The sequence below is a fragment of the Amblyomma americanum genome, chromosome 9 (genome assembly GCF_052857255.1).
Source record: "Amblyomma americanum isolate KBUSLIRL-KWMA chromosome 9, ASM5285725v1, whole genome shotgun sequence".
Classification (NCBI taxonomy): domain Eukaryota; kingdom Metazoa; phylum Arthropoda; class Arachnida; order Ixodida; family Ixodidae; genus Amblyomma; species Amblyomma americanum.
The window spans coordinates 142540282-142560494 of NC_135505.1; the positions used below are offsets into that span (position 1 = coordinate 142540282).

Consider the following 20213-nt stretch of genomic DNA (forward strand, 5'->3'; position numbering starts at 1 on the left):
CTCCTGCTAACTCAGAAGTAGGCGAGTGTCAATCTCCATAAAAAGAGTTGTTTTAAAAGGGTAACCAGAACGTGGCGAAATAGAGCAGCAGTGTGCATATTTGAACACACTGGGCGCCGGTAGCAGCCAAAGGAGTCTATGCCCCAAAGCCAGCCGGCAAGCCCCAGACAAAGTTAAACGCCTTTGCCCACTTTTGCAATGACCTCTGCAAAAGGTGACGCAATAAACGCAAGCGATATAGAGAGGTGATTACCAAGACCAAGTTTAATGTAATCTAAAAATTAGTTAGGTGCATGGTTTAGTTTATACATCATACCACGTAGTTAAACAAAACACAGACGAGCACCCAAATTGCTTTTTTTTTCCCTTTTTTTCATTGACGTTGTTGGAACTTTTTTTCCCTTTTTTCATTGATGTTGTTGGAACTTCTGTTCGGCCTTTGCCAGCCGTTGCAGCCCATGATGACAAGATCGATGTTCCGAAAGAAACTAAATTTGATAAAGATTGAACCGGATTGCAGTAGGACCACATAACTGAGCTTCAGTCGTTGCGTACTCTCGTCCCGAACGCTCCTTCGATTTTTCGCGCCTTCTCCGCTGATGAACGATACCACCTTCCACTTTGTCTGCTTGCCGGTAGATGGCGTGACTGTCTTCGCGGTTTCATGTGTGTATGTTGAGAAAAGGGAGTGACGCTGATCGCGCCTTGTTGATACGGTTGGCGGTGCAGAAACGGTGGTTTACGCCGAGCGAACAGGGAAACAAATATCAGCCCTGCCAGCTCTACTATTTCTGTGCCTAACTGTGCGCACTTCTTCAGATGACGGACCAAAAACGGCAGATAGCGGCGCGGCTGTGTCGGGAGCGGTCAACTTTACAGCAGCGCAGTTGTTACTTGGCTGAAAAGTCAGTTCGTAGAGACCGCTGAGCAGTGAATGATATGCCTCCGGGAAGCGTGCAGTACACCCTTGTCGGGTTCTCCGTTGAACTTGACTGGAGGCCTCTGCGCTTCGTGAAGCCCATTCCAGACCACAGGGTATGCGGCGCCTGCGGGCTGGTGCGAAACAGGACCGCGTTGCTTTCTTGCAGGCACACACTGTGCGAGTCTTGCTACGAGCAGAGCGCCCGGGACGGTGCCCACGTTTGTCCGCTCGATGGCCGTCAGTGCGAGGACGACGATGTCGACATGAGGGACATCGACACTGACGAGCTGCTGAAAAGAGAGGTAAGCGCTCAGTGCAGAAGCACATGCAGCTGTTGGTATTCGATTTCGTTTCAACTTTGCCGTTTAAACAGTTCTCAAAGGATTGTCAGGCTGCGCAGACACCACGGTTACGGTGCCATGCAGCGAACTAGAAATTTTCACGGTGAAGTGAAACTGGCGCGCCCGGCCAACGCTGAATATGCTGTAAATAAAGCGCTCGGGCTGAAATCTGCTCCAAATCAAGAAGTCAGAGTTGCAAAGCACATTGCGTTCCTGAATCTATGTGGTCAGTATGCAGACTGCTCGCAAATATGATGTATTTGAGCATTCTTGAAAGCACGGTGGCTGCGTGACGCCCTGTGCCGCTATGTTGCCGACTGGTTTAGGTGAAAGTGCCATTGCATAGCGGGCCAGATGTGAACAAATGGCTGGAAGCTTACAGTTGAACTTCTCAGTATTTTTGCGCAGCTATGAAATGAGTTGAACTTTTTTTATTTGCAAGACATTAAAACCTTCTGCATTGGCACGAACAATAACTAACCACTTTGCAGTTTACCTTTGAATACGCATAAATTTCAGCGAAGTGTCAACAGTGCTTACAAGCTAATTGGAGGCGAAATTCGCAGGCTTGCTGCTGCCGCCTGCAAAGTTCTTGTTGCTCAACTGATCATGCAAATGCAGAATAGTGTCTGTGCATCAAGTGGGACATGACGTGATCAAAGCAGATAAGGTCACGCTGTTGGGTGTTCTTTTTGTAGCAAGTGACTCAGGAAAATATACATCTGTGTTGTCCATATCTTTATCGCGCTATATTTTCAAAAAACTGTTGCCAACTAGCCCAAACCAAGCTACTGTTGTAACCGTGCTTTACCAGCTCTGTCCCTAGCTCCACATTTTTGTTGTTCGGCAATTTCATGCAATCTCCACCCTCCACTGCGGTGCAGCCCGAGAGCATTTAGCCTGAATGATATCAGTGAGTGAGGTCACAATTTTATAGCCATGAAATTTTACGTAGCTCCCATTGCCAGCTGGATAAACTGCCAAACATTGTTTGGAAGCAGCAGTGGACCTCGGAGCAAACATTAAGTAGAACCTATCCAAAATATTTCAAAATTCCATTCTCAGTAGTGTCTACGAAACAAAAACTTGATTGTCCTGTAATCAAACTAATTAAACACACCTTTACTACTCCACTGGAGCATGTGAGAGGAAGGCACATGCTTCCTCATTCAGGTCTTCTTCCTATGAAGGATTACCTGTTTTCTCTCTACCTCTGCTTCTCCTCCTCATAGACTGACCAGGTGAACAGTCTAATCAGACCGGAATAAAACGGCCCTTCTCCTTCCAGAAGCCGCAGCTACCGCCAAACTTCTCCAGCTGAGGTTACAAAAAATACCCTACAAGAGCTTGTCGAGGCACACTTAACGGTCTAATGCCACCAACTCTCTGAGACAATAACAGGGCAGTAACTCTTAAGTCAGCTGCAAATTTGCCTCACTTGTCAAATCACAGATCTGTATGCTCCTCCCAAAATCATCAGCACAAATATTTACATCCCGGCACTCCTGGAAAACACTCATTCAGGGTACAATTTCGACTGGTGCATTGCCTGAGCTGAGGCCGTTCGCTAGCCTTAGCCCCCCATCCACCCCTGCCATCTATGTGGATGCCGCTGAGTATCCTTAGCAGTCCGCATTCACGATTGCAGTGACAGGCAATGCTCATAATTTAGTTACCTCTGTCACCATTCGGAACTTGACCCAGTCCATCGAAGTGGAAGAGGTGGCAATAGCCCTTATGGTTACCCACTCCTCCACAGAATACATTTTGTCTGATTCAAAGACAGCCATCAGCAACCTTTCAAAACGAAAAATCCATGCCCTGGCTGCAAATATCCTCCAATCTTCTCCCCCTCCCATCGCCACACCACCCTCCTCTGAGTTCCAGTACACGACAGACACCCAGGCAACGTAGCCGCCCACGGCCAAGCCTGCACTCTCATCAACTGAGCAATCACATCCTGCCCTCATTCTGCAGGGCTAGGGACCACCTCCTCACCTAACATGACATTACTCTGCAATATAGAAACTCCCGCCAAATCTAACCCCCTCCTCACCCGTTACTGACTAAAAGAAGCAGGTACATGGTATGGTGCCACATAAAATGCCACCATGGTATCCCCTTTCTTACTCTCCCTTGTACACAGAAGGGGAAAATCTCCAGACCTCTCAGTTATGCCCTAGCACCACAGCGAATTTTAAGCACACTTACCAAATTTGCCCTAACGAACCGAAACCTCCTTTTCAAGGGATAGAATCCCAGGAGCGATGGAAGGCTGCTCTGCGCAGCTCACAACCGGAGGTACAGCTTCACATCATGGGCTAGGCCTAGCAGGTTATCACAGCCCAGTAGTACCCGGTCATCTAGAGCGGTCCGAAATCCCGTTGGTATCATGGTCATCCCCCTTCCGCACCCTCACCTGATACACTGAAGTGGTTCAAATAAATTTCTTACCTATAACCTATATCCGATAACCCTGTGCACTATCAGAAATGGCGCCAGTGCAGACACAGCAGCTTTGTTTCCAGATGCTTCAGAATACTCGAACCCCACCACAGCGACTCGTGTTACATGCTCTAATTTGTATACAGAACTTGCTAGTGGCTAAATCATTGTCAGCTTTCATCCACTGTGCTGCAATTCCAAATGCTGTGTGCCAGTAGTGCTGCTGCTGTGGCCATGCAATTGAGGATGAGTCAAGAGATAGGCCACCCATCCACAGAGCGAGTGCGTTTTTACAACTTTTTGGTGTGAGTGGTATAATGCTAACTAATGTGTCGCTCACTGAGACCGTATTTTAAAAAAGATAGTCATTTTGAGAGCCATTAATTGGCACATTGAGCGAGCAACAGCTGTAACTGCAGTACATAGCATTACTTTTTAACAACGAACGTGAAAAATCCTAAGTGATGAAACTGGTCGGTAGAACAATTTCTATTTGATTCCGGCTGCTATCAAATGGTTTAGCTGGAATCAACTGGGATTCGTTCCGTAAAGCAGTTTGACCAGTTAGAACAAGTCAGGAATGGCTTGCAAGGCAGCTTTTACTCATGACTTGGATGCGTTAGGAAGCAAGATAACTTATTAATGTGCTGCTCTGCTCCCGTAGGGGGCATATACAAAAGCCCTAGTTTTCCCTAGTTGTTGCGCTGTTGCCGCTGGTTTGCGTGCTTCGTTTCCCTTGCTGCTTCACCTTTGTTGCTCGCTGCCTCAGCTGTTTGCATGTCTGCAGCAAGCCCATTTACATTTTTTCCTGAACTTCATCACGTGTGTGTTTTGTGTATGGGCACTATGAGTGCACAGGAACTCGAGTTCCAGCTATTAATAGGCTAGAACAGTCACCCAGGCAGCCAAAAATGACACAATTAGAACAAAAATGTAGCAAAAGGTTGCAAAGAAACTGATAGTGTATATCGAACACAGAGAATTTTAAAAATTTACCCTCAGCAGTAAAAACAAAGGGCAAGCGACTATATTGATGTGTGTAATGCTCCATCTTGTAACTTTGTATCTGTTGGTCAGTATCCTTGGAAAAAATGCACAGGTTAGCATGCAATGAGATGCGAAAAATCAGTATTAACAGCATTGGTTGTACATTTTGCTTCTACATCTTTGAGTTGTAATTTGCAGTCACTTTTTCGTTTGCATGCTGCGTGGATTTCTGATGGGTGGAAGCATGGGTACGGTGGAGATAAGTGGTTGATGAAGCTTCTCTGTGGTGAAAGCTTCTGGACATTGAAGGTAGGTAGGTATTGGCTGTAAGCCTTCTGTAGGGGGAGGTGGGTTGTTTGGTGGTGGGTGGAGGATTCTCAGCGGTGAAGGTGAGTGGAGGGAAAAATGGCTGGGCAGTGGAGAGAGGCTTCCTGAAGATTTGCAGAAGCGTTACACAATGCTGGAAGGACATATTTTGCCGAAGGGAAGGTAGTAGGGCAAACGCTTTAAAAATTCTTGAAACAGTCACGTTCCTGGAAAGGCTGTGGTGTATTTTGGATGGTACTCCTGGCTTCGATTTACTTTGACGAGCTTGAAGAAACCTGTTAACTTGTGCCTACCAACTTCCTCATTGTTACTATATTCCTGAACAGCCGTGTATACTTATAGGTATTTCCTATGAAGGAAATGTTCAACATAACTGCCTTGCACAGCAGAGAGAAGGCTGGGGGATGGGATTCTTGACAACACAATACAAAAAGAATGATGAGGGAGCTGCTGTCTGCTAACCGGTGTTCACTTGGTTTGGGTTGTCTTGCTTCCATACATTTTTTTTCTCCCAGCTTGCGCAGGTTTTGTTCTTTCAAACGAAATTTCCCCCTGCTGACCTTGGAAGGTTTTTATGTTGCAGTCTTGAAGTTCCTGCTTGCAGCGCACCTAGGTTTTTCTTCCCATAACTTCTATGGAAAGTCAGTGAAGACCCCTTCCTTATCGGTCTGCTCAAGAGCTAAATTATACTCATGGAAATGGCTTGCAACATGGAGTAGAATTGTGAAGCTGCAAAACATCATAGCGAAATTTCTGTGCAGAGAGCCAGAGCATTTGTATAGGCAACATCCTCTCTCTTTGGCCAGTGCCTTGTTGGCCACCCTGCGCACAAATGCTAACAGTCTGCACTCGTTCACCAAAGGTTCCATGCTGTAATTTGGACCATGCTTTAGCACACTTACCACTTCTGCAGGAACTGACATGTTATGAAGGTTACGACATGTTATGGCTGGCACAACGCCCACTTATTCTAGCTTTCTTCGGGAGTTTTAGCTCTTCGAGATGAATTCTGTCTACTTCTACTCTGCATTGAAACTCATGCCATCACCTCCAACCAGAAAAGCGAAGGCCATACCATTGGAAATAGAGATTACGAAGCTATTCGTCGTAGAGCCCCACTTGACTCCACAATCTGCCTTGAGGATCTTCGAAACCCTTCTTCAGTGGCCTCCAAGAGAACCAAGAACCCCAAAAGTAGATGAAACATAGTAAGGATAGGTGTTGTTTCAAAACCCATAGGCATGGGCCTTTGCCCTACATATCGAAGATTGTCATGATGGCAGAACACAGTGTGCACTGATCATCAAGTGTGAGGGAACACGCAAAAGAGGCCACATTCTAGCAGAATATAAAACTTTGGAGGGTGTAGTTGCAAACCAGTTAGATGCTCGCACCAAGGACGAATAATAACACAAACTTGCTGTCTGGCTGTCTGTGCAGAAACTTCGCTTAAAATTCTGCTTACTCTACAACTCTACGACATGTTGCAAGCCATTTACATTAGTACGGCTTTGCTCTTGTCCAAGCCGGGAAGAAGGAGGCCTCACTATACTTCCACAGAAGTGATTTGAAGAAAAAGCCAGGGGTGCTCACGTAATCACGATGGTTCGGAAAATGCTGCTTGTTTTTCTCTTGCAGGTGAGGTGCTGGAACGAAGGAAGCGACTGTATGGCAGTGCTGCCTGCATCCAAAATTGCCCAGCACTTCCAGCGTGAATGTCTACACCACTCCATTCGCTGCCCCAGGTGTTCCGCCACAATTCTTTGCAGTGATGTGTGTTCACACTTGGAATCGGAGTGCTGCACTGCTGCGACGCCTGCTGGATCGGGATGCGAAGGGGATTCAGACCACAAGGATGAGACGGCACTTCTGACAACCTTCATGCAATCCTTGGAAGCGCAGGCCGGTGAATTGAAGGCAGTCATGGAGCAGGTGCTTTTAGTAAGTTGCGCAAATAGCGACCGACTCAACGAAGTTGGTCACGTGATAAACAACTGTCAAGAATCATTGAGAAAAGAACTCAGACAAGGCATTATTAGCCTGGAAGACAGAGTGAGACAAGAAGTGTCCAAAGGAACAACCGAACAACGTGATTGTCTGCAAAACTGCTCCGATGAAATAGCCACGTTTAGCGAAGAAACGAGACAGCAATTCATTGCAAACAGTAGTGCTTACGATATCATTTCCAACCGCATACATGCATTGGAAAAAGCGATGAAAGACGAGTTCGCAAAAGCGGCTCGAGAAAAGCGTGACAAGGGTTGGGAGTTTGCGGAAGCCTCCGAGGGTGCTACGGAGCAGGCGCAAGAAATCAGCAATGCAGTGAGCCGCATGAAAAAGGTAGCGCCCAAACCGCCTGGCCTACAGGCATCTGTCTGCGAGTTTTTCGTAAAAGGTGTCAAATCTCTCGAAGAAGAAGCGCGGAGTATTGGTTTTACTGCCTATGACAGTGACATGATATATCTACGAGGCTACTGCATGTCCCCCGGTATCTGGCTCGCCAGAAGCAGACGATTTACAAAGCTGAGTGCTCGCTTGCACTTGCACAAGGGCGATGCGGACGACGCTGTTCAGTGGCCGTTCAGGCAAAGAATCAGATTGCGTGTCATGCATCCAAAGGGAGCTGCAGAACGCGAGCTTGTAGTGCGTCCTTTTGATTTAAATTCATCTCTTCAAAGGCCAGAGGATGGGCAATTCCAATACGCACTTCTTTCTGAAAATTACCTTCCATTAGAGGATCTCATCCGTGACGGCTATGTGCAAGCAGACCAGTTTCGAGTGAAGTTCGAGCTTCTGCCATGATTTGTGTTTAGATGTGGGCTGCGGGCTATCTCTTTAGACGAGCTCAAGCCCCGTATACAAAAATCGGATATTTATTCAGTGTTATATGTCAAACCGCCGTAGTTGGCAGAAGCTTCGCATCCACGCAGTTATGCCATGAGCTTGGTTTTCCACGTATTTCTACTTTGTCTTTATTTGCATAAAACATGAAAAGTGTTTGCACTGTTTTGGTTGATGCAGCTGTAAGGGAGGTAGAACATACAATTATTTCACGACTGCAGATGCACTGATAGAAGCCGATAATTAATACATAGTGTATTAATAGTGATTAGTAAAGAGATTAAAATAAATTCTTGTTAAGAATTGTTCATCATGATCATCAGCCTGACTACGCCACTGCAGGGCAAAGGCCTCTCCCATGTCTCTCCAGTTAAACCTGTCATTTGCCAGCTGCGCCCACCCTATGCCTGCAAACTTCCTAATCTCATCCATCCGCCCGCCTTTCTGCCGCCCCCTGCTACGCTTGCCTTCTCTTGGAATCCACTCCGTTACCCTAAAGGACCAGCAGTTATCTTGCCTTCGCATTGCATGCCCTGCCCAAGCCCGTTTCTTTCTCGTGATTTCGACTTGAATGTCATTTACTAGTGTTTGGTCCCTGACTCACTGCGCCTTCTTCCTGTCTCTTAACATCACACCTATCATTTTTCCTTTCATAGCTCGCTGCACTGTACTTAACTTCAGTTGAACTCTTACCGTTGTCCTCCACGTTTCTGCCCCATAGGTGGGTACCGGTAAAGTACAGCTGTTGTATACGTTTCCCTTGAAAGATATTGGTATTCTGCCATTCATGATCTGAGAGAACCGGCCAAATGCACTCCACCCAATTATTCTTCTGGTTATATTGCTCTCGTGATTCGAATCAGCAGTCACTATCTGCTGCCCTAAGGACACGTATTCCATTACCATTTCAAGCACCTCGCTACCAATTGTAAACTGCTGTTCCCTTCCGAGACTGTTGAAAATTACTTTCGTTTTCTGCATATTAATTTTCAGACCCACCGTTCTGCTTTCCCTGTCTAACTCATTGATCATGCTTTACAGTTGCTCTGAAGAGTGACTTAGCAAGGCAATTTCAGCAACGAATTTTTAGATTACAGAGGCTTCTGAATACATCCTGTAAACAGGTGGTGAACAGCATTGGCGAGATTGTGTCTACATGCCTGACACCCTTCCTTATTTTCCTTATCGGAGTTTTATTGCTAACTTTATAGAGCACTATGGTAGCTGTGCAGCCGTCAGATATCTTCCAGTATTTTTACATACCGCTCTTCCACAGCCTGATTCTGCTATGCCTGCATTACTGCTGAGGTGTCTACTGGGTCAAATGCTTTTTCGTAATGCATGATACGGGTTGGTTATATTCTGTACATTTGTTTATCACCTGGTTGATAGTGTGAATTTGGTCTATTGTCGAGTATCCTTTTGCGAAAGCCTGTGAAATGATCGGGCACGGTTTTCTAAAGGATACTCGACAATACACCATATTCACACTGTATTCACGCAGCGATGGCGTAGAGGTAGAGCGTCTGCGTCACACGCTAGAGGACCAGGGCTCGAATCCCGGTGCTGCCCAATTCTGCACCGCATTGAAAAACTCCGCGTGCCGATGGAATTGCATGAACAGGCCTTGCGTGCGGCCTCATCTCGGTGACCAGGATCGACAACGCACTCACTCACCAGAACAGGATTTGGCCGGCCTGGTGTAGCACTTGGCCACAACGTCCTATGCGATAAAACAGATGCTTGGGCGAGTTGGCAAGTCATTTTAAAACAGAACAGTGCGCACTTTGGCAGGGACTACAGGAAGACGCGACACAGACGATCGCCGACTTGCAACTGATGTTTATTGCTTGGAACGAGGCATATATACAGTTCCAACAAAAGGAAGAAAAGTTGCCACCCTGACTTCACTCGCACACAAGTTTTAAGCAAGCACATTAACCAACTAACACGTGGAATAATTGAAGCAGCGCACATCGCCTGGTCAAAAGACGCCTGCGTCAGCAGCCCCTCTTTATCGATTGGCTCCAAAGAGCTGGCATTTTTAGCGGGGGGGAAATGATGATCTTAGTTATCGTCCTTGTTCAATGCAGCATGTTTGAATGACTTGGTCCTATGCGGCTAAATCAATTAAGAATTACTAGTGGGAATAAAGAAAGTGATGAATGAGTGGTCAAAGAACAATGCTGATCACGCCATTACCGCCACCAGTATCAGCGAAAGAACTGAACAAAGACCTCAAGGCACGCTGCCAGCACACCCACAATGCTTTGGAGATCGACTACCTACGACTCAACAGAGCAGCTACGAGAAGATGATCAAGACATGAAGGACAGCGAAGAGTGTTAGTAGAGGGAGCGTCGCTGCGGAGGGAGGGACTGTCACCTGCCGCTCTTGTCTGAGTGCGGGCGTGAGATGGCTCCAGCTACACTGCGGGCTACAAAATAGAGCTGCATGGATCCACGACATTGCGCAAGGGGTCCCGCAATAGCGGGGGTTCTGGGCTGGCTCCAGGCAATGCAATGGGGTCGCCCACACGTCGACAACGGCCAAAGGAGCATGCCGCAGTGGACGGGGTCTCTGCGGATACGCTGCGGCAGACGTGCAGCGGTGACTGAAGAGGAAGAGGCTGATGTGGCGGCTGTTAGGAAGGCGCGCAAGAAGAGTGATGAGTCGGTGAAGCAGGCGGAAGTAGCTGGGCTTATTGGTGCGCATTCAGGAGATAGGAACGCAAAAATACCTACACGGACGTAATGAGGGAACGGGACGAGCGCTGTACTATCAAGAAGCTTTATTGGAAGAAGAGCGCTTATATAGCAGCTTCTTTACTCGTGCGCACCAAGGACCGAACTGAAAGCCTTCACGAGTTTATCGATGCGTATAAAGAAAAACCATTTCTTTCAGGCGAAGAACCACTCGAGTGTCACTGATGCAGCCATCTCATCGTTTCTTGATATAAAAGTTCACGTTCTGTTTTGTCACGACGACTTTTCCTTAACGCTTTGTATTGGCGTCGTGCTTGGTCAGGCGCTCCTTGAGGCACCTTCCTGTCTTTCGAAGATCTTGTCGCTAGAAAGTGGGAGGGAGTAAACTTGTTCAGTGCACTCAACGAAACACTTACATTCTCCAATCTCCACCACCTACACCGCATTCACCCAACATTAAACGCAGATACATGTCCTTGGTGTGGCGAAAGTCCCACATTCACGCACATTACATGGACATGCTCGGATAAACCAAACCGCGTAAAGCCGCCCAACACGGCGCTGGAGCAGTGGGAGGTGACGCTGTCCAGCGGCACCCTGGAAGACCAGGAGGCGCTCGTCGCCATCGCCAAAGCGTCGGCTGGAGCCACTGGAGTCTTGGACTGAGGACTTTACCCACAATCCGCTCCGGACTTCTTTTTTTACAATTAAATCTTTATTCTCTCTCAACTAAAGGCCATTTTTCCCCCCTGTTTATGCTTTGAGGGCTGTATACGTTATCCTTGACCTCTCCTTGCAGAACTTCGCTACCGCACCGATTAAGAAAATGGCTTTCCTCTTTAAATATTTCTATAATTAGTCACAACGCCGTCAGCCGCATCGCCATTGCCAGGACACTATGCAAATGCAAATAAAGGAAATAAAAAGCACCGAATCCAATGCAGTCGAATCCAGTCGGACTGGCGCGAGCTTCGCGTGACACCGTGCCGTGAGAGACAACCGCCTTGCAACTAGCTCGGCATTTCGTTCGGACAGACCGCGCAATCAGCCGTAGCCCTGCAATGGAGTCATCCCGAGGCCAAGACGGCGCCTCTGGTATCGACTCATCGATACGCAAGGCCGACAAAAAGGAGCGGCGGCACAAGAAGAAAGGTAGTAAGCATTCACCCCTTTTTCTCCGATAAGCCTTGTCGGCCATAGGCGAAACGCTCGAGCTAACTTGCCTGCACCGCTTGCTTCGTTATCCTCTGCCGCATGGATGTTGCGTTCTGCTATCGCGTTTTCCGCGGCCCACCGTGGCTATTTCTTTTGCCGGTAACATTCCCGACGCCTAATTGCTGATTATTTCTGTCGTGCACCTATGAGGTGAAGTCAGTGGAGGGTTACTTCGACCAGCATTTAATGCATACTTGCCGGTTACATTACTGCTCACACCAACTAAGTGATACCAGTTATATGGATACTGGCTTCGCACATGATGGTTTATTCAGAGCATGCACCATACTGCAGTTACAGTTGCCAGCACTATACTGTGCTCTGTGTCAGAACACCACACATTCATAAACACTTTAGTCGGATACAACGTAACTCTGCAATGGAGCTCCGCCCACATTGAAGATCGCCGCACAGAATTCTTCCACGACAAACAATTAGTCCGCAGTTAAAACTTTTCTTGTCAGCTAAACAAGAAATTGAGCACAAGAAAAAAAAATTGTAAGCTTTAGAATTTTGATACCTGGCTTGTTTACTAAAACGTTAAAAAGCAGAGGTCATATACTGTTGTGATTGGTTAGCGGAGTAAAGCAGGACGCCGCGAACTGTCGCCCAGAGTTAGCAACTCCTGTTCCTTTAAGTTGTATTGTAATACCGCCAAGCATTAGAGAACGACGTCTTCGGTTCTAAGGTTATGACTGCAGTGCCCCACAGGTGGCGTTTGCCTATCATTTGCTTGCAAACGGCCCTGTCTTTACGGTGGACATAAATGCGTTGATTTATATTTTCGCTTCTTTAACGCGCGCCATTACATTTAATTCTTCATTCGCTATGTTGGTTTGCACACTGCCCTGCTCCTGGCATAAAATTAAAGTTGAAACCCACTTTTTCAGCTGACAGCACAAGGAGTAAGTGTTTACGTTTCGTTTCCTTGTCGTTACGTGAAACGCAGCAAAACCTGTCATTGTTTATTCGTATTTGTTGATCCCGTTTCTGTAGCAAGATAAGCCGCGCTGGCTAAAAATCGTACTTCCAATTAGCCCTAAATGCAGCTTTGCTAGGACATATGTGTCATGTAGCTACATGACACACATGTTTAAAATCAGCTGTTAAAAAACTCGACATGACACTTAAGCTCTTTTTTAAGGGTATGACGCGATAGCGTAGTGGGTTAGACTTTCCATCATTTCAGCAGTTTGACACCTTTGAACGTATTTATCATTTTTTCAATTGTTTCAATTAATTCATCAATTACAGGTCGAAATTTTCTTAACATCAAGCATTAGCTTTTCATTCTGAACATTTTGATTTCTTTGAACCCCCTGAATTTTGCATTTCATTAATTAATTACAATTATTTGATTAACTCGTCACTGCCTATCATCACCAATCAGTCATCAATCACTAGAACTAGAAATTACCATGGTACAATTTTTTTTACGCAGCCTCCGATTATAGGTCGTCGATTCGAATCCTTGCCGCGAGCTAGGCTCTTTATGCTGCACAAAACACTGAATCGTATGACACCATCCGTAACAGTCTGCGTCAAATGGTTGGCATGATACGATTTTTTTTTTTGTGCAGCCCCCGATTATTTCTGACACGCGGTGCCAACTACGCCGACGGCTTTTCGACCAAACGAGCTAGCTGTGTACTTCGTCGCGTTAAATTACGCTTTCTTATCACTTCCCTTACGGCGCGGTTCAGGTGTCCAACGATATATGAGACAGATACTGCGCCATTTCCTTTCCCCCCAAAACCAATTATTATTAGTATTGTTTGTGGCTGCGTAAGGTATTCCTGGGTGATGAAGAAAAGCGCCCAGGCAGTGCCAGGGGCGTAGCCAGGGGGAGGGGGGGGGGGCTTATGGGGCTTCAGCCCCCCCCCCCCCCCCCCCCGAATTTTTTTCGAACTGTCACGCACCGCTGATCAAAACAACCACCGACGCCTGAAGTCATTCTGGATTTTGCCACCTACAGTTTCTTTTTCAGACTAGAAAAGACATTTTGGCGCGAACATTGCTAACACTGGTTGGATTTCATGGCAACTCCAATGCACCTGGTGTCATGTAACGCAAGGTGCCCCATTTTAGCACAAACTTTCAAGGGCTTATCGATGGCGCGTTGTGGCGACTAAAATTTCGGTGCAATTACTCGCAATACACAACCAGTGACAGCTGCTGCTGCGCAGTACACTGGAATGAAGGACAGCGTCAATGAGATTTTTCCCTGGCCGTTGCATATGTACAAAAATTTGAAGGTTCATGAACGACAGACATTCATTAAAATATTTGTCCTCTATTTGCTAATTTCATGGCCTGTACGTTTTTCATATCAGCGGCATGCACTGCTTTGCTCGTTCCGGACCGATATAGTTGTAGACTTCGTGTGATATTTTCTTAATTAATACGCAATAACATGGAAGCATTGGCATCAGTTATGTCTGCTACGAGTGAACGATAAGGGGTCAGTTGGTATGACATGATTACAAGACATAAAACTGAGCAGGGGACAAGACGCAGGAGAGAAGCAAACAGCTCGTCCTGTTTCCTTCTCTCCTGTGTCTTGTCCCCTGCTCAGTTTTATGTCTTGTAATCATGTCTTCCACGATTTTTAAGACATACGAACGCATTCTTTTATTTAAAAAAATGCATATTTCACTTGTCTAGACAGTGCGTAGCGTTATCTAATGCACAATGGCATTGTCAATGGCAATGACAATGCAGTTATTATTGTTGCGTTTGATCCTTCCACGAATTCTATGAGGAAGCCGCGCTGCAACATGAGCCCCCCCTCCCTCTGGACAAATTTTCTGGGCATGCCACTGCCAGGCACCTCATGTTCTTAGCACTTCTAAGCGCTCTACATAAACGCTGCTACGGGGACGAGCGGTAAACGCAGTGGGCTGCATGTTTCTGACTGCGGCTGTACATTTGATGGTCTGTGAAAATCGCTGCGTATAACAAGAGTGCTGCTCATGAAACGACCTCACTTGTCCTTGAAGGCCCGAGCATGGAGAGCCGACGAGACGAGTCGGAGCGAAGCGGAGCAAGTAAGCATTTTTTTTTCTTTCTTGCATGACCTGGAACGCTGGGCTAACTTATGCAGTGTGATATAGACGTCGCCGCTCAAAAGCCTACTAAGCCTCGTTTTCGTGAAATCGAAAAAAAAAATGTTAAGGAAAGGAGCGCGGGCAACGCCAATTATTTTAATCCTCAATCTCATTAACTTGTCCTTGTTTAATCGGTTTACCCCGCATAGCTAACGCTAGATATGAGGCATTGCATGCGTTAAAGATTTTCTCTGTTTCAGGTTTTAATTTACCACTGTCAATAACCTTAATTCGTGTCTCAGCCAAGTTCATTCCGGCGTTCCACAGGGAAGCGTGCATGGCCCCTTGCTTTTCTTGATATTTATTAATGATTTACCTAACTTTCTTCCCGAATCAGACTTACCGCTGACGACTGCGTGAATTAGCACAAAATTTATACTAACGAAGATCGCCTAGCCCTTCAATCCGACCTCGACACAGTAACAGCATGGTGCTCTACTTGGTTCATGCAACTTAATCTAAAACAAAATTTGTCTTTTACTTACCGAATGTCTAGATTTCAAACAGCGTATTTTTTAAATAACACTCCAGTTGAGTTGGTAAGCACGTATAAATACATCGTTCTTCACATTCTTCCAGGCGTAACATGGAACCACCACATTAACCTTATTCTTGCATCCGCTAATCGGTCTTTAGGTCTTTAAAAGCATAACTTAAAGCATGCTCCCTTCCACCTCCGATTACGTGCTTACACCACTCTTATTCGACCTAAAATTGAATATGCTTCGGTTATGTGGTACCCTCGTCAAGCATACTTAATAAATAACACCGAATCGCGCAGTTCGTTTTATCTTCTCTGATTATTCGTATCATACCAGCATCACAGCCTTTGAAGAAACGCGCTGATCTTCAGAACATATGCCTCCGTCGTAAAGTTGCACGTTTATCACTTTTTCATAAACTGTATCATCACTCAACTCTTCATAATGACATTTTCCTTTGCCTTCCATTTTTGACCGCCGCGACCAACCGTTTAAAGTTAAGCGCTTGTCGTGTCGTACATCTAACTATGCACATTCATTCATACCACATACTATAAATGACTGGAACGCTCTGCCTTCGCATGTTGCTACCATCACTGATGCGGGTAAATTTTGTAATCTATTGGCTGCCACTACCTCTGCTTAAATTTTTTGGGTACATTGTTAACTTACTAGTGCATTAGGTTTCTGTCTTGTATTTTTGTTATTGATGGTCCTTGACTTATTTTCATGCTGTACGTTCCTTGTGAGACATTGTGTAACGTGTGTTAACGTTGCTGTCTGCTGCTCTGTTCATGTCGAGATGTCATGTCGAGATGTTCATGTCAGGCGGTCGAGATTAATCCGGAGCCCTTCATTTCGGCGTACCGGACCTTAGTCGAAAAATACGGCAGAGCCGGCCCCAAAGTATACGCAAGAATTTTTTGTGTCGTCTTGTACGACAAATTTTTCTGTAGTATTGCAAAGCTGTCTGTTGTGGCGACAGAGATGGCTGTGTCGTTACGACAAGGAACTGCATCATAGTGCAGAAAATCCTGTCTTTATTAGAGGAATTTCTGTTAGGTCCCAAAATATGCTACAGAAAAATCTGTTGTGACAACAGAATTTGATAGCGATCCCAGTCCGTGTTTCCATTTGGATCGTTAAGCCTCGTCACACCACGTGACTGCCAGACCAGGCGAGTTTGGCGTGTGAGGGCGGGACTACAGCGCAGCTGTGGAAGACGGCGTTTCGCGCTCATAGCTTCAACTGCGCTGCCAGCAAGTTGTGGAGCGAGTGCTGGGAATGCAAATCCTTCGTTACCTGACTCGCATCTTTTCATTCGTGTTTCGTTTCACATTATTGCACCCTCGAGTAAATGGATACGGAGGCATGCGCAAAAAAGCTTTGCTCAAGTTAAGAAATCAGTTTACGATCACCGCCTTAAAATAATGTGCACTGGAAGACGACTGCAGTGTTACGCCGAATTGCCTTTGGTCGAAATACATCACGCTGCTCGAGCGCTTTTAATTTCAAAACGAGTTTGCTGAGTTTCCCTTTATGTGCATTGGTTTCATTAGTGTGCGGTACGTGCGGTCCCTTGTGCTAAAATAACTACACACATGTTATTTGTTCTATAGCCTTGTAGACGTTTGCAGTAACTGAGAAAAAAAAATCATCAAGACAGTTTGCGTAGCTACAGAGATATGGTTTTCTCCAGCTTAGAGGCATGAAAAATTCCATAACCAGGACCAGGTAACGAAATTTTTTTGTCGAGTTCTAACGAATTTTAAAAAGTATATTCCCAGAAAAATACATCTCATCAAATAGCAGGTCAGTTGCCGGTTGTGTGACCAATGCTACTTTTCAAAGTCACGTCTATAAAAATTCTTGCAGTGGACGACAGCAAAAGTAAGTTATTCTTTCTACTCTGACTTCGAAATTTGTGTTCTTAAAATCCGAAGACATTTTTTATGTAGCAGTCTTCTTTGCACATGTGCGCGTTACATTACATATTTTGCATTAGTTGCATTGGGCGACAGCAAATCACTCAACGCGCGCAACGTAGTTCCTTAGTTTTAATTATTTCTCATGTGAACAAGGTATTTAAGTTACCGGAGAATGTTTTTTTTTATATGTATAACAATGCAAAATGAAAAGAAAAAGTCGCCCTACTCAAGCGACTCGCAAAGCGAACAAGGAAGGGGAAAGCCTTAGGGTGAAGGCAAACGTTTCGACAAGGCGAAGCCCAGTCCTTTTGTCGAAACGTTGGCAAGCGTCCAGTGTCTTTCCTCTCGCTTCTTCAATTATACCCGCCGCGGTGGCTCAGTGGTTAGGGCGCTCGGCTACTGATCTGGAGTACCCGGGTTCTAACCCGACCGCTGCGGCCGCGTTTCGATGGAGGCGAAACGCTAAGGTGCCCGTGAGCTGTGTGATGTCAGTGCACGTTAAAGATCCCCGGGTGGTCGAAATTATTCCGGAGCCCTCCACTACGGCACCTCTTTCCTCTTTCACTCCCTCTTTTATACCTTCCCTTACGGCGCGCTTCAGGTGTCCGCCGAGATGAGACAGATACAGATCCATTTCCTATCCCCAAAAACTAATTTGTTTCACTTTTTGAGTGTAAAGAAATCATCTGCCCACCCTCACTCTACCATCTACTCAATTAGGAAGATATATTCTGAAATTTATAGCAATCTTTCCATAATATTGCAAGGAAAGAGACGTGAATTTGATGCAAAAGAGTAATTCGTTTTAATGAGCAACTGTCTGTCGCTTGTATTCTTTGCCGGGACGCTTTGCAGCGTGAGAATGAGTTTCTCGTAATTTCAAGTACAGGAAGGTTGTGTTGCGCGAACCTCGACATACAGGGCTGCTCTAGGCGTTAAGCTTCTCGCATTCCCTTCCCCATTTACCTTTCCCATTTTTATTTATACAGGAAAGCGGCAGAAGTCGAAAACGAGCACTCGTAAGTTCTGCGGTACATTAATGTTGCGCCATATCTTTTAGAAAATCAGCCTCGTCATGACTTCATGCCTCAATGGCAACGGTATCGTTGTTGCCACTTGCGTTCATTTTGTTGTGCGCTACAAATCGGCAATGCGGTACATTAATGTTGCGCCGTATCTTTTAGAAAATCAGCCTCGTCATGACTTCATGCCTCAATGGCAACGGTATCGTTGTTGCCACTTGCGTTCATTTTGTTGTGCGCTACAAATTGGCAATGCGGTACATTAATGCGGTACATTAATGTTGCGTCATATCTTTTAGAAAATCAGCCTTGCCATGACTTCATGCCTCAATGGCAAGGGTATCGTTGTTGCTACTTGCGTTCATTTTGTTGTGCGCTACAAATCGGCAATGCGGTACATTAATACGGTACATTAATGTTGCGTCATATCTTTTAGAAAATCAGCCTCGTCATGACTTCATGCCTCAATGGCAACGGTATCGTTTTTGCCACTTGCGTTGTTTTTGTTGTGCGCTACAAATCGGCAATGCTGAACATTGAATGTGCTAGTATCCGAAAGCATAAGGTGCAAGGCTTTTAGTCTACAAATAGTAGCCTTGTCGAAGTGAACCCAAAACCAAAGATGACAGTGCTCCGTAATGTTGATATTCATTGCGCACTAAATTGAGGCACTGTGCATTCTCCGCAGCTCGCATGTATGATGTAACCCACTTGTGACGTGTCTATGTGTGAACGTAAGTTTTGGTATTATATTATATAATCAGCCACATAAACTACTGCAAGTCAACAGCGTCCCGGCCTATTACGTGTGTTGTAATTAAGAAAAAAAAATTCTGGTGGCGCTCATTTGAACTATTTTCGTGACGGAATCGATCACATTTCATCTTTGTTGCGCCTGGGGACACCCTCCTCGGTCGTAAATTTGTCCTGTAAATTTGTACTGCAGCGAGAGAAAATTTTCTAGTATGCAACACAAGCTCTCAGTAGCATGCTTCAGTGAAATGCTTCGCTCACGTGCTTGCTGCTGAAGAGTTTGTTGGCTAAGGGGTCGACCCCTTGCAAAAACTGCCTTTATGCTTTGTATACACTTCTCATACACTCTATTGCTGTCGTCTAGATATTTCCTTTTCTGTATTTATTTATTTATTCATCCGAATACCCAGAAGGCCTTCTGGGAGTGCGTATTACATAGCGGGGCACACAAAACACAATAATGACAATTTCTGAAAAATACAGCAAACAGTGAAAAAAAAAAAACACCACAAAGTACGCATACTTCCAATATTAGAAATTAGATTAAAGTTCGCACAAAAACAAGATAGCAAAGGATCAGAATAAACCGTAAAAACTGAAACACCTGAGATAGTCTGTACACAGGCTGCGGACAAAAATGTACTAATAGTGTATCGCCATAAATCTGTTGAGTGTCAGCACACTCGTCAGTCCTTAAAACACTTCTCTTGTCAGCACCTAAGACTGCCCAAGGAAATGTTCGCAAGGGCAGAGCCCCAACGCACGATTTACTGCACATCCGCCGTGTAATGTATAGCACTTCTTCGCTTCGGGTCACAGCACGAAGTCAGGGGCTTTTCCTACTCGCAGGTAAGCGCCAGGACTTGCCGACGGACGACGCTGCGGCTTCCAAGCCGGGTCCGGATGCTGCCGAAAACACTGGCACAGGTAAATACCGCTCGGTTTACTGGTGTTTGCCGTTTGCGCAATGTTCTATGAGAGACAGCGAAGCACGCGTAGGTAGCGTTTTTATTATTCAGCCGCTGTCGCCATATTCTCCAATTTCAATAGTTCCATTCATTTTTGCCTCGTCTTGTTTTTAGTATCCAGCGTCTTTTCACTCGTCAAATCGCTGAAATAAAAGTATTTCTTCACGTCT

The 20213-nt window shown here is 45.7% G+C and overlaps 2 protein-coding genes across 4 annotated transcripts in view; both read left to right on the forward strand.

Moving 5' to 3' along the window:
* Window positions 1–20213, forward strand: part of LOC144104688 (uncharacterized) — a 44150-nt gene that overhangs the window by 15231 nt on the left and 8706 nt on the right. Inside the window, exons 1-3 of one of the 2 annotated variants that reach the window (XM_077637829.1) lie at window positions 6841–6963; window positions 14783–14830; window positions 19925–20002. In XM_077637829.1, the coding sequence (XP_077493955.1) occupies window positions 14791–14830; window positions 19925–20002 (118 nt within the window). In that variant the 5' untranslated portion in view covers window positions 6841–6963; window positions 14783–14790. Of the gene's footprint in view, window positions 1–6840; window positions 6964–14782; window positions 14831–19924; window positions 20003–20213 lie in introns of those variants that run through there. The other variant, XM_077637830.1, reaches the window with a different exon arrangement.
* Window positions 699–11997, forward strand: LOC144104690 (uncharacterized). 2 transcript variants are annotated; one of them, XM_077637835.1, is made up of 3 exons: window positions 699–1035; window positions 1089–1224; window positions 6661–11997. In XM_077637835.1, the coding sequence occupies exons 2-3, from the start codon at window positions 1186–1188 to the stop codon at window positions 7822–7824; spliced, it is 1203 nt and encodes a 400-aa protein (XP_077493961.1). In that variant the 5' UTR covers window positions 699–1035; window positions 1089–1185; the 3' UTR covers window positions 7825–11997. The 2 variants fall into 2 exon arrangements, with proteins under 2 accessions (XP_077493961.1, XP_077493960.1); XM_077637834.1 differs by having other exon boundaries at window positions 699–1224.

Coding starts and splice junctions, on each gene's coding strand:
- LOC144104690 (XM_077637834.1), top strand. CDS start 940: ATGCCTCCGGGAAGCGTGCAGTACACCCTTGTCGGGTTCTCCGTTGAA. Junction 1,225..6,660: donor ACGAGCTGCTGAAAAGAGAG/GTAAGCGCTCAG, acceptor TTTCTCTTGCAG/GTGAGGTGCTGGAACGAAGG.